This window comes from Brachypodium distachyon, chromosome 4, assembly GCF_000005505.3.
Source record: "Brachypodium distachyon strain Bd21 chromosome 4, Brachypodium_distachyon_v3.0, whole genome shotgun sequence".
Lineage (NCBI taxonomy): Eukaryota > Viridiplantae > Streptophyta > Magnoliopsida > Poales > Poaceae > Brachypodium > Brachypodium distachyon.
The window spans coordinates 45,522,735-45,537,113 of record NC_016134.3 but is presented as its reverse complement, the minus strand read 5'-3'; the positions used below and the strand labels follow the sequence as shown (position 1 = coordinate 45,537,113).

General features: G+C 44.3%; 2 protein-coding genes, 1 long non-coding RNA gene and 1 pseudogene across 3 annotated transcripts; 3 read left to right on the top strand and 1 right to left on the bottom strand.

Moving 5' to 3' along the window:
• Positions 1-1,438: 1,438 nt before the first annotated feature.
• Positions 1,439-4,932, top strand: LOC100828844 (alpha-(1,4)-fucosyltransferase). Its single transcript, XM_003578805.4, has 4 exons — positions 1,439-2,099; positions 3,192-3,365; positions 3,935-4,511; positions 4,588-4,932. The coding sequence occupies exons 1-3, from the start codon at positions 1,554-1,556 to the stop codon at positions 4,502-4,504; spliced, it is 1,290 nt and encodes a 429-aa protein (XP_003578853.2). The 5' UTR covers positions 1,439-1,553; the 3' UTR covers positions 4,505-4,511; positions 4,588-4,932.
• A 185-nt stretch (positions 4,933-5,117) lies between these two features.
• LOC100830677 (citrate-binding protein-like) lies at positions 5,118-8,925 on the top strand. The gene is made up of 3 exons (XM_024454959.1): positions 5,118-5,817; positions 6,543-7,673; positions 8,376-8,925. Exons 2-3 carry the CDS (start codon positions 7,599-7,601, stop codon positions 8,757-8,759), a joined length of 459 nt encoding a protein of 152 aa, XP_024310727.1. The 5' UTR covers positions 5,118-5,817; positions 6,543-7,598; the 3' UTR covers positions 8,760-8,925.
• Positions 8,926-9,286: 361 nt separating this feature from the next.
• Positions 9,287-10,735, top strand: LOC112268797. The gene is made up of 3 exons (XR_002960268.1): positions 9,287-9,966; positions 10,360-10,432; positions 10,567-10,735. It is a non-coding gene; the product is annotated as an uncharacterized LOC112268797 (long non-coding RNA).
• Positions 10,736-10,904: 169 nt separating this feature from the next.
• Positions 10,905-13,478, bottom strand: LOC112268702 (annotated as a pseudogene).
• Positions 13,479-14,379: the final 901 nt, after the last annotated feature.

Here is a 14,379-nt window from a genome sequence, read left to right as displayed (position 1 = left end):
CTCACTAACTAAGAGCAACTCTAGCAAATAACGTATACGATGCTGAATTAACAAATAACCGTCATTTTTGGTTTTGGGTGTCAAAAACCGACCATAACAGAAACGTGTATGTTACTGAAGCGACAAAAAAATCGGGTCAACCGAGTACACCCTCTCAAATCCCTACATCTCCCGTGCCCCAAGCAAACCGAACTGCTGAGAAAAATAGTTACGACTGTCTTTCTTCGTCTTTTTCCTCTCCGTGTATTTAATTCAACTAGCGAGCCACCGCGACCTCCCCAGGCCGCCCGCCACCCCCGCGCCCAACCCCGGCCAAAGGTCCCGGCCCAATCCTGGCCGGAATTGGGGCCGGCGAGCCCTCTTCTCGAGCTCCGGTGGACGCCGCCGCTCTGGAGTCTTGACCTCGCCACTGGCCGCCCCCGACCTCGCCCCTTGTCGCTTCCATTGTCCGTGGCCGCCCCCGACCGCGCTTGTCCAGAGCTCCATCCGGCAAAATGTTTCCCTGAATCGACTCGTTGATGGCCGTAGCGTATGGCGATGCGCCGCTAGGTGTCAACGTGCTTGACGGCTGCAGCGACGACTTTCTTTTTACAGTGAATTTCGGCTCCTTTGGTTTTGGTTTTGGTTTTGGGCAGTTTGATGGGTTTCCGGAAGCTCCTTCCGAGGCCTCATTCGCGGTGTTGCCTTCGAAGGAGCTGTACCGAAATGGCGAGAAGAACAGGAAGAGCTAACATCCAGATCATTTTTCGTCTTTGGATAGTTTCATATGTGCTGGAGAGTGGAGATCCTGGTCTTGCAGCAATGCCCCATTTTTCCTTGTAGAAAGAATAGACCACACACCTCCTTTGTTCTAATTCATGGCATTGCACTTGGCTGGGATGTTCTTGCCTGCTGATAAACTTTCTCCTAGCTTGTACCTCATGTACTAGTTCAACACTACTATTTCTAGTTCCATTTGCACTGTCGCGTTGGGTTTTTCTACAAATTATTTGGCCACCTCTTGGTAATCTGATGCTGAGTTGCTGACCCAAACCAACCCACATGTGAGTCAGCATCAGATCACCCATTTGTGAAAACTTCTTCATAAAATATCACATAAATGTACTGCAACAGAAAATAGAGACTAAAAATGTCCAGTTTTCTGAATGATCATGGATATTATAACTGGTAGAGAGCAATAGAGCACGGACCAAGATCTATTAACTGATAGTATATCCTTTTGCGAATACTTCGAAGTAGAAACCCTACAAATTCTTGTCGGAAGGCCAGAGTCAAAGAACAGCCGTCGGATACACGCGTGATTCAGAAGTTTCCTGGAGAAAACGGTATACAACCGCTACCTCAGTCTTCTCAGCACACCTCCTAACGAATAACACCCAAACTACAAGGTCCTAAATGCAAAGACACCGCAACGAAAGAAAACCAGTGAGTCCCCTCTATGCTAGTTTTCTTGAAAGGCCCCTAAGCTAGTACGTTACTCTTTCAGCTTCTCGCCTCCGAGATCTCCCCGCTCCGGCGAGCGAGCGGAGCTTGCAGGGGAAGAAGGCTTCCGGATGCCTTCTCCTCCCACGATGCTCGTGCCGAAGCGCATCAACTACGTGGCCCCGATGCTGGCCTCCGCCGCCATCCTGCTCCTCCTCCTCTCCGGCTACTTCGAGCTCCCGTCCATAACCACCGCCCCGCTGCCCCCCATCGTCCCCTTCGCCACCGGGGCGGGCCGCCGCGTCGAGACGGCGGTCGATTCCGTCGGCTCCCGCGAGCGGTCCGCCTTCACCTCACTCCTCGCGGCCTTCGGCGCCTGGGACGCCGCCGTCGGGTGCCCCCGCATGCGGGCCAAGATCGGCGCCGCCGCCAATTCCACGACGGCGTCCGCCATGGCCTGCATCACCGGCGGCTCCGCGTGGGGAGGCGCCAACAGGTGCGAGGAGATGAGGACGCGCCACGTAGGGGTGTTCGTCAAGGGGTGGACGTGGATCCCCGACGCGCTCGACGGCGTGTACACCTGCCGCTGCGGGGTCAGCTGCGTCTGGAGCAAGGCCGCCGCCGTCGTCGACCGCCCCGACGCTATGCTCTTCGAGGGCGCCACGCCGCCGCAGCAGGTATTGCAGTTCTCTGATTCTCTCCCTCGCCGTGTGAACGATGAAAAATGATGATTTTCGTTTCTGACATGAGAAATGAGCTCGATCGGACGTTTAGAGATAAACGATTTGCTGTCTATGGGTAGTGGGATATATAGGGGGCGATCAAATTGGCCATAAATTGGATTTACTATGTTTGTGTGCAGTAGTTGTTTTTTGATTATTTGCCAAAGATTTGGTGCAATGTTGGGTTCCTTATTCAGATGTTGTCTGTATTGATCATGTCAGTTCTTCTAATGGTCATGGATTAGTTTGCATCTTAGTTCTTCTAAGGTCATGTATTACTTTGCTTCTTGAAAGCAAATTGTCAAAACAACAGAAGATGTCTCTGTTTTGATAAGTGGATTGGTGAAATTTTTTTCCCCTTACGATCTTTTGATCGGGTTCCACTATCAGAAATATAACTAAACATGATTGATTACTTTTCATGAGTTCTTTGTAAGATTGCATTGGCTGAAGTTGAGGAAAGTGATAAATTATGTGCTTGAGGTTTTCTCAACTCTAGCACTATGCTACGAGAGATAATCAATCAACAGATTTCTAGAAAATAAAAGAAATGCAGGCCTGCTGCGGTGTAGCTAAATATCTCCTGATAAAGATAATCTCTCAGCTAACTAGCATGGTGAATGACAAAGCCTGTGTAGCATACCTCTGAGGCTCTGAGAACCTAATTCAGGTTTGTTCAGACAAATGAGTATTAGTTGGTAGCTGTAAATGTAAACTTGGGAAATACCATTTCTGTATTGGGCCAGCTTTTAATCTTACTGAATGTATATTCCTTAGCTATTTTCCCTCTTATCATATGGAGACTACCAAAGTTCCGTTGGTTATACATGGTAGTTCAATTGGGCCATTTAGTAACTGAATGTTGGGTAGGGACATGTCGCATGCTCACAGGGTTGCAATCTCGCATCAATCACTTTGTGGGATCAAACACCATCTTCCTTTTTAAACTTCCCTATGCGTATTGTTTACTTGATTTTGTTCTTAACTGATTAAATTCTGAATTGTAGGAGTTCCAACTTCAAAATATTTCTGTATCATATTTTGCAGAGAATGAAAGGTCTGCCTCTTCGTGTTTATCTCGATCTGGAGGCTGGTAGGAATCCAACTGGTTTCGAGGATATTTTTATAGGTTACCATGCCAATGATGATGTCCAAGTAACTTATGCTGGAAAATCTTTCCACAGTAGCCGGAGTTACCATGTATCAATTGAAAAGAGAAATGTAAGTAAAAAAATATGCATATTATAGAATCTACTGCGTAGTAGCACCATGGTTCAAGGCAATTTATTACTTGTCTCGCATATGTAGTGATTTTTAACTATACATTATGCATTTCAAACTATGTTTTGTCACATTGATTCTTTTGGTCAGTCACTTTTTCCGTCCTTTGTCGGTTGAACAGTATAGATAGATGAATGGCAGTATTAAGTATAGTTATGTGACTGCAGATGAACACTAACAAGTATCCACAGCCTCATGCCCTAGCTGGAGGTGTTCCTTCTTTGCGGTGGTATTTTTGCACTTTATCTTTTCATGGAAAGCAGTTAGCGGACAATACTGAGAGTGGTTGCAAGATGAGTTTAAAAAAATATTTTCTGCAATTTTTCATACCTGTTAGACAGAAGAAATTGTGCATGTCTCTTCCTACATTATTTTGATTATGTTGCATACCTTCAGAGAGAATACATCGTGCTATAATAAGACTTCCTTATTTGCGAACATACTATAATAAGACTTTGTTCCTGCACCTTTTTTAATTATCTGAACTGCTGATCTCCTATCTGTATCAGGATGCACTTATCTACTGGTCATCTTCAAGGTGTCTTCCTCATAGAGACAAGCTTGCAAAAGATATCCTCTCATTGGTGCCACACCATTCCTTTGGGAAATGTTTGAATAATGTTGGTGGTCCTGACATGGCATTATCCATGTATCCAGTTTGCTCAAACAATGAGAACGGATCACCACACTGGTGGGATCACCTACACTGCGCAATGTCACATTACAAGTTTGTTCTTGCAATCGAGAACACCCAGACGGAAAGTTATGTGACAGAGAAGCTATTCTACGCGTTGGAGGCTGGGTCAGTGCCAATATACTTTGGTGCACCCAATGTCTGGGATTTTGTTCCCCCAAATTCGATCATTGATGCCTCCAAATTCATCTCTCTTAAAGAACTTGCATCATATGTGAAAGCGCTTGCGAATGATCCTGTGGCCTATGCAGAATACCATGCATGGAGGAGGTGTGGTATTCTTGGTAACTTTGGCAGGACACGTGAAATGAGCCTTGACACACTGCCCTGCCGGCTCTGCGAACTAGTTAGCAAGAGAGGTGGTAGGAGTGCAGATTCATTGTGATTGACTGGTTGGTACCCTTCTTGCATGCCCTCATTAGTTTTTTGCTGTCAACACATTCTGAGAAAACCCTCTTATGTTTATAGGTGATACCGTTGTGTCTTGTATACTTTGATTTGATGAATGATGAGAACCGAATGACTTGCAAGTGGCAACAAATGGTGCGGCAGCACTTCAAATGAAGATAAAGTGCTCACATTATCAAATAGAAAAAGTTGGTATTTTTCCGATACAACACGAGTAGCCTTTTTTATATTCTTTTCTCAGTCTCTTTTTGTCTCATAGACTGTAGTTGAGAGATGTATACAGAGAGGCTCATGTTTGTAGGCAAAAAAAAAGCTCTCACGGGTGCACTTTATCCTGTTAATATGAATATATGATACAGGTCATATGACCATTTCTTCTAAAGAGGTACTGACAAATTAAAGAAATTTGATTGGTTCAATACAGAACTGTTCCCTGAAAATTCTACCTGGCTGTACCTTGAAAATGATATGGCATAGGTCCTATGACCATTTATTATGCAGCGGTACAGAAAAGATGAGCTGACCATTCCTTCTTTCAAGGAATTCTTCTACCTTTCTTTGTTTGGAACAGCTACATAAGAGGGAGTTATTTATTGCGACTATATATGCTTTATATATTGCGCAGCATATTAGACATCTGTATTTTCATTTCTTGACATATTGGTATGTTCCACAGCATACTTGTGTGTCTGTACTTTCACTTTTTGACATATTACAGAACACAATGCATAGTTTTGACCTTACTTGAATTCTGGACATGCCAAAATTCGTCTAGTCTGCTGTAATCTCATACTTTGATTTTTATTTTTTAAACTTCTGCTAAGAGATGTGAAATCTCCCAGGCTTCGACAAGCCTTGTGAAAGTCTGATAACAATCTTGTTTATTTTCGTCTGGTTAGAATGAAAAACAAAGTGACTCCCTGTAGAGGAGGAAAGATTTTAACACCTGAGTTGGTGTTAACAAGGTCAAAGCTCCTAATATTTTCCAGGTTATTCACATGATTCTGGCTTTATCCGTTATTGGTCGTTGATGTAGCGGTGGGAGAAGCTATGGGTCGAGCTGGATACTGGGAGCAGCAGCCATATCTACCTCAGTTGGCTTGCAAACTGGAAATTTATCGGCTTTGTGATGCTTGGTTATCTGTTTAGTTTGCTGCTTTGTTCCTATCTGGAGCTGCTAAACTTTGTAACATTACTTCTTCAACACTCCACAGATGTGTGCATCAACGGACGAAAGGTCGTGAGAATGACAGGAGAGTTGCTCCTCCTTCACTAGGTTGCAGTCGCTTGGTAAGACTAAGGCACTGCTTGAAATCTTGTATTTTTTGGGCTGGTATTTAGCTGAACTCCTCCCAAACTTGAACTAAATACCAGTCCTACTACTAAAAATACAACCAGCCAAATCCAAACCAGTATACGGTGTGATGTTCCTACTTGCATATGTCAAGCAGAGGAAAGGGATTCTGAAAGGCCCAAAATGTCAGATGAGCATGCCACAAAACATCCTACTGAAAACTGTAAAATCGCTACATAACCAGACTGTTCTTTGTAAAATCGCTACAAAACATCCTACTGAAAAGTGTAAAATCGCTACATATAGAGTACGGAGTAGTACAATACTTTTGACAACATTTTGGTTGTACTACTCCGTACTCTATTCAATTTGTATAAGAAGTTATAACTTTTGACAACATTTTGGTTATACACTTGATACTACTCCCTTACCATAGGAATACGCTAACACCACAAGTCTATGTGAGTAATTAAGTTCTCTTGGGATTCCTCTCTCTTTTGGAAATAGAACATTGAATTGTTCATGCAGCTCTGTAGCATATATCCCCAGCAAAAAAAGAAAAGAAAAATAAATCATTTCTTCATAAATGCGCTGGCATTACATCCCTCCCCGCCCTCCCACCTTGCAAGTTAATGGTCCGTAATTAGTGGATGCTTCCCCCCAATCTTGTCCTAAATTCTTCTTTAATTTCTATTTGACTCTAATAGGTTTGTTGATGCAGCCGTGTGATGATTGGAGCTTAAGATTCGTTGCCGCGTTTGGCAAGATGGATGAAGTCAACCCCAGCTTGCACACACATAGTAGCTTATGAATCATGCGAAGATCCAGATGGACATGGATTGATGCTGCAACATAATGGAAGAATAAATCGAGCCATCTGCAGCCTTAACTGGCTGGACAGTTTTATCTATATCAGTTATCGAATATAAATCATCTGTACTAAGATAGGATCATAAGTAGCGAATGACAGGTAGCCCTGCTGGTGTAGCTTATTGATGGTTGACATGCCGGCTCACAAAAATGCACCGGCGAGTTGCTCATCCTCCTTCCTCGCATTGTACAGTCGCGCGCTCGGTAAGCCTAGCGGGCAAACGTTCCCGTATTGGCCTTTTTCAATATCTTTTTGATGGCATATGCATGCCAGGCAGATTCAAATGAGAAGGGTAAATTTGAGGGCTCGGAATGTAAAATCGTTATGTAACCATAGAGAAACTCCACTTATATACAGTGAAATGAATGATAATGCATTCATGATCATTAATTGTTCCTTTCAAACGTAACATTACTCTAACCGATCACTATATATATACTCCCTTTCATTTTCTCTTTGCGCAAAACATATACTCCCCCTTTCAATGATCATAGAATTAGTCAATTCCCTTTAGACAAAATCAAACCATTAGAATGATCAATCATGCATCTAAACTGTAAGCATCTTGCGTGTATATTGTAGCTAAGCTGCTAGTTTCTCCCGGTGCAGTGCCATCCAGAGACCACTCTATATAAACCACACTCATCACAAAAGGCAGTGCACACAAGCTAGCCACACACACACAAACAAACATACACATACATAGACATGGCTTCTCACACTTTGTCTTGGATGATTGTGGTGTGCCTGTTGGCTTTCCTCCTAGCTTCGTCGGGGCCTGTGCCGGCGAGGGCACAGACGGACGGGTTCTCGGAGGTGGGCCTGAACGCGGGGAACTTCATGCTGTAGAAGCTGTGGAACCTGCCGGAGAGGGCCCGGTACAGGTTCGACGGCACGGTGCACCGGATGTGGATCTTTCCCTCTGACAAGCCCTACAACCAAGGAGGCAGCACCAAGCCCAGGACTGAGATGCAGATCACAGTAAGTATCCCGACCATATCATGTTTCTTCCATCGTTCTTTGGTACTCCCTCCGGCTTGTTTTATTTGAACTCTGTAGTCCGGGTTTAGTAGGCATTGCACAGATCTTGTCGTTCTCCTCCCGATAATACCCTCCTGTTTTGCTAAACAACCGTCTTGTAAATGCATGCGACCACCCACGCCAAGTCTCGGACTTGAACCAATGTGACCTGGCTCCACCACATGGAATCCAACACCCTGAGCTCGTCCCAGTACTTCACAATAAAAAAAAGTGTATTAGAGCCAAGTAAAGTCAAATCCAACCTTACATTTCAAGCTAAATGGAGGTGACATATTAGATCATGAAACCTTTGAATATACACAAATTAATGGTATATCAAATTTCATAACTCTCACGTGAATTGTTTTATACGATGTTTAGCTGTAGATTTAATGTAAAACATTTTATAGATCCCTATAAAATAAAATCACCAAATGTGTTTTTGAATAGTACAAAAATAGTACTCCCTCCGTCCAACAAAAGATGTCTCAAGTTTGTCAAAATTTGAATGTAGCTAGACATGACTTAGTATATAGATGCATTTAAATTTAGTCAAAATTGGGACATCCTTTGTTGGACAGAGTAAGTATATCAAATTTCATAACTCACATGAATTATTAAAATAACTGACTTGTACATAAATTGCCTTGACACATTATGAAGGGACACGACTACAACTCAGGCGTGTGGCAGTTTGAGGGCTCGCTCTTCGTCCCCTTCGGCTCGTCAGGGATGTCCGTCATGCAGATCTTTGGTGGCAACCCTACAGCAACGACGCTGATGTTGCATGCCTACGACGGCAATTTGTGGTACTACAACCAGAAGTTCGTCGAGGCCAACATTAGCAACCGTTGGATCCGGGTGAATGTGATCCATGACGTTGACACCTCGAAGCTCACCGTGTTCATCAATGGCCAGTTGAAGCTCACCGTCAACGGCAAGGGAGGCGACAATCACTTCTTCAAGTTCGGCGTGTACGAACAGAGGAACCCCACGGCGCGCATGGAGGCTCGCTGGATGAATGTCAGGATCCTCAAGAAGAACTGATATGCTACACCGTGTGTGTTACGAAGATGGTTTTACCCAAAGGCATTACATAATTTTATTTCCATCCCCTTCGGTCGAGAAGCAATTTTTTTACTTGTAATATTTGTATCATTTTATTCCCCCAAGAGTTGTGCAGGTTTCTCCTATATATGTATTTGAACTTTGTTCGAAGTGTTTAATGATATATCTTTTGCTATCGTGGTCGAGATAATTAATATATTATCCATGATATTGATCTTCCGCTACTCTGAGATACTACCTAATTGTCAACTCCATGGAACACGTATATATATATGCTTCAAAAATAAAATACCGACCGAGTAAAATGAGAGCGCTCGGTCAGGGCTTCGAACTTGTCAGCCGTTAGATCATCCGGTCGTTATTGATCTCAGCCGTCCACGTGGGACACGGCTCCCCAAGATCCATCCTTTGGGTCACTGTCAAGTGGGACCCACGGCTGGAGGGCCCACGTGTGAGTGATTCAAAGGCACAATCCACAGCGATCTGAATCTTCCCCATCTCTCTCGCTGGCTCGAACACCATTGGCATCCCACGACGCTAGCTGTTCTTCCCCCTGGCCGGGCAGCGCCCATCCCTACTCCTGCCGCTGGCCACTGGGCCCGCGTCCGCAGAGCTCCGCCTTGTCAGCCGCAGCAGGCCGTGCCCTCCTTTCCTTTCCTTTCCTTTCCCTTCTTCTCTCAGCAGCGCGCGCCCGACGCCATGCGCGGATGCGCCGATCACCTAACCGCATCGCGCACGCCATCGTGCCTGCCTCCTCCTTTCTCCTCCACGCTCCACGGAAGAAGAAACGCCGAGGACGAGCAGCGCGCCTCCTTCACCCTATAAATAGACACCAATTAAGCCACAGCGAAGCTAGCTCCCTTTCCATCGTCGTCGAACACCACCATTACCACCCGGGCTCTCCCTCTCTGCCGGCGACGCGTTCCCGGCCATCTCCTCCTCCTCCTCCTCCCATGGATCTACTGCCCCTTCCGAGTCCGCGACACCGGTGAGTGTCCTCCGGACACCTCTGGAGTCTGGACGACGAGAAGCCGCCGGGAGCGAGCAGGTCGACCTCGTCTCCCCCGTCCCCGTCAAGCACGCCGCCGCTGCCGTGGAACTCTGGAATCCGTCGAGCCGACGCCCGCCGTCACCGCTGTTCGACTACATCAGTACATCGGCCCTTCGCTTCCTTTTCACGCCCGCGGTAAGCCTCTGGCCTCTTCTCCGCCCCCGTCCCCGTCCATCTCTGTCCCGTGCGGCGCTGTGCTCTGTCGCAGGCCAAGTCCCGAGCCTTTTTCTTTTTCTTTTTTGAGAGAGGGCCAAGTCCCGAGCCCAGCCGAAGCCAACCGCAGCCACCGTGTTTCTTCTGGCCCATCGCCCACGGCCCAGCCAGCCACCTTCCCTGTTTTCTTTTTCTCTGGCCCGCACCAAGACTGAACGGCCCGCCTTGTTTCGGCCCAGGCACATAAAAACTCTTTCGTTTTATAATTCCAGCAAATACCTTTCGGTAGAGCAGCTAAAACATGTATTTATGTGATTAAATGTTTGATGATGCTTGTATTAAGGTATGGCTATTGTTGAAAACCCTTTGGAACAGAGCGCCGCGGCGACGCTGTGTCGACGTGATTCGCCGAGGACAATGGCGGCAAGAAGCATGCACGGAAAAAGAGGTTAGCTACTCCCTCCAATCCATATTAATTTTCGAAATATTACATGTATCTACACACTTTTTAGACATAAATACATCCATATTTGAGCAAATTTGAGACTCGCTGTCAACCTCGACATATCATCATCTCCACAGGGCCTGCTGGGAGACTATCCAACCTACTCCTTTTGGCAGCAGCGGTCGTCTCCTTCGCCAAGGCTGTTCAGGGAGTGGACGTGTTGTGAGATCACGCGGTCGCCACCCAGGAACATGAGTATTTCCTCGGTCGCTTCCACGACGATCTTGCGAACAACGAGGCGCCTATGCAGATAGTAGGCCATGATGTCATGGCTCCGCAACGGGCACCGGAACATAAAAGAGATACCCCGCCGGAAAGGTGGATCAAACCCACCTTGTTCGGCGAGGGAGACGATTCAACCACGGTATGGTTCTGCGACGACGATCTCTACTTCCTCGCATTTACGAATGAAAGGCTATGATGCCATGTTTGTAGAGCCTTTTAACCCTCTGCCGTTCAGCGAAACATACACAGAGCTGACGGACGCACCACGCGACGCGAACGGAAGGTTTACGGTTAAACCGCAAAATTTGTTGGTGAATGTCCCACTTGGTAAAGCATCTTTGCTAGATGTGGTCCGGGTCCTAAGCTCCTACAACCCAGCAACAGTACCCGTGTCAGAGGCTAAATTAGCTGTGCTGAAGATTCTTTTAATGATACCGGAGTCTTTGAGATTCCACCCTGTACGCAATGCTTACATTCTGCGGGGGCACACGGAGGAATCACATTTGACGGAGGCGGTGACAAATTATGTGCCTAAATGGCCACTGATTAGTAAACTATTGATGGAGTGGGATAGATATGATAGCCATCAGCCCTATCATTGATCGGTTAGCAGGGCGGCTGGAGATTTGCTCGCAGATACTAATATAAATAGTGCCGAGGAGGCACTTGGAGTGGTAGATTTAATAATTCGAATTATTTAGTGAAGGATGTGATATTCATGTAAGATTTAGTGATTCGAGTTATTACGTGCGGTCCATGGCTTGTAATATTTAAGTTTGAAATGTTTAATATATAGAGAGAGAGACACACACACTCCGTATATCTTTTGTTATCCTGTGATAACCGTCGATGATATCTTTTGCTACGTAGTACGTACTATCAGTGAGGAGTATAGTTCAAGTCAGAGGGATATCGATCGGGTTTCAAGGTTTTGCGTGAAGTCGTACGTGGAACCAGAAGTCGTTGCTCAAGCAAGCCAGCACGTAAAGTTCAGGAAAAAAAAAACACGGCTGCACATACGCTACATGACTCATCACTCATCGAACCAACGATGGGCATCGCAGTAGAGCTGGTGGGCCGGCCACTCAATAAGTGGGCCGCGCGTGTCTCGTCCGGCCTAAATTAGCCCAAGTTAGCCTCTTCTCTCCAAATCGCTTCGACCACTAGCCCAAGTTAGCCTAATTCACAATGGAGTAAATTATACTCCCTCGTTTATAAAGGTTGGCATATTTGTTTTGTTACAACAAGAATTAGAACAAATACTTTATTAATACTAGTATGCTGTCCATGCTTCGCGACGGGATATGTCATCCTCATGTCTTGTAAGGAAAAGAAAGATCGATAATACCAAACTACTGAAAAAAAATTATGCTCATATTCTCTGCGACGGAATACATATCCATTAGAGCTAGCTGAAAGTGCTGAATCATGTGATATCATTGTATCAATATGATTTGATAGTGTTGGGGTGCTTAATTGAGCCAGCATGTAACATAAATAAGCCATAAGCATCACAACAGAAACTTCATGATCAGTCGAGTGCCTGGAAACACTGCAAAATTAGAGGCAAGTCGTAACAGTGAAATTAGATCTATTATGTACAAACCTGCCTGCCAAAGTATAGTTTCTTGATGATATAAGCACTGAGAAGTCCAGTCTGCAGTTAAAACACACTTCAGTAAGAAAAATAAAACTTGACAAAGCGAAATGTGGGAACATGACAGAAGTTACGGCTACTCCAAGAAAGGTGCTGGTGCCGAACAGGTAGAGGAAACTGCCAACAAGTTCTAAGAATTTGAAGCTACTGAAATTTGCAAGGTCAAAGTTCTGGATTGCATTGAACAACACAGCTGAAGTGTTTGCATTGAACAACACAGTTCATGTTGCATCTTTGATAACACATTCACCAAAAACCAAACTGTACAAGAAGATGCATACAGAGTCCATAGCAGAGAATATTGCCCCAAGTGCTGAAAAATTTACACATAAAAAAGAGTCAAAAGCAAGAACCACAAACTGGCAATGGAAATGCTTGTACTTAGGCTATCAAAATGTTCATACAATTATACTTCAGGTCAGAGAACTCACCTAGGAAGTCTACAAGCTCAAGGGCACCTATATTATTCACATAGCACTTGCGATAGATTGTGCCAGTGAGACATGTGATGAGCACAGAGCAACATGCTCAGTAAAATTTAAAGAGGAAGAAACCTACCAAGGGATATTATACTGAAAGAGATCAAGGTCCCAACTAGAACAAAAAATGTAATAGTCATGAAGTTTCAGAAGAATTGTTTCTTCTTCACTTGGAACCTGGATTAGAGAAAAGGGAAACAGAGGAATTATGCGTCATGCAACACTTGGTTACTCAAAACAAAATTTCAGAAATCTAATTGGCGAATCATGTAGTATCAGTGTATCCCTTCCTTGTTACTCTAATTTTTTGTCACTTCCGATGATTAGAGAACTGAATTTATACATCAGAGAATTTCCACCATCTTATTAATTAGTAAATTTCTCGATCGATTTCGAGCAAAAAAAAAGTGATGACATGAGCTCCATTGAACTACCATAAAATTAGCAAGTTATCGTGCTGTTCATTGATTATCTCAGAGTTACTTTCCACAAGAAATATTCCGAGTTATCACATATGAAAAACACGACAACACTATTCCATATTACTTGGGAGAAAAACCACATACCCTGCATTGAAAATGATGGGCAGGAGCAGGTAGATGAAGAAGAGGTCCTCGCTGAACACCATCATGCGCTAGTTCTTCCCGCTCGGCATCAGCAGGATCACCGTGTGGGTCCCCAGCCCCTGCGAAACCCCACACCATCACAATCAGAATCCAAAACACCCAACATCCAACCACCAAATAATATGGAATAGTGTTTTCAATTACTGAAGTTTCTTTTCAGCAAATACTCTGTACTGATTATTAATTTTTATAGAACAACATGTGCGGCATGTTCAAATGAAATAACTGCTAGCCTAAAATAGGCTTCTTTCTTGAATCCCTAAAAAAAGTGCATTCATGAACAAGGAAGCAGGTGCTGGCTTGCAGGAATGGAAAGTAAGGCAAATACCGAAGGACTACATAACTTGTATCATCGTCTACAAATTGAAATACACAAGAGTGCGTCAGGCTTCTTCCTAACCTGTTGCTCACTCGAGCTCTTCCAGTCCTTTGCTTCCCCTTGTGACCTGCGGTTTACAGGTAAAAAACGATCACAGTTTGATTGATAAGGAGGGAACACAATGATATGTTTGTTAACACCTTCCAGACTCCAGAGCTCCCCCAAAAGCTACAGTGCTGTCATTCCTCAATTCAAAATGAAAAGGCAAAAAATGCAACAGGTTCCAAATTAACTAATGTTTCTAGCTGCAAATCTCAGTAACATAAAAACTGAATTTATTTTCACTTATAATACACATAGAGGAGTACCACTTTCATTAATTTCAGGCAGAACTATGAAAAAATGAAAGGATAAAACAAAGCTTCTTCTAAAACCTAAATTGAGAGGCATGTTCGAGAAAAAAAAAACTAAATTGAGAGGAAGGGTTACAGAAATTCCTATACTAAAAAAATTGCATTGACCTAAAAACCTAAATTGAGAGAAAGAGTGTGATCTTTTTTTACAGTTTGGATTGAACATCCGCT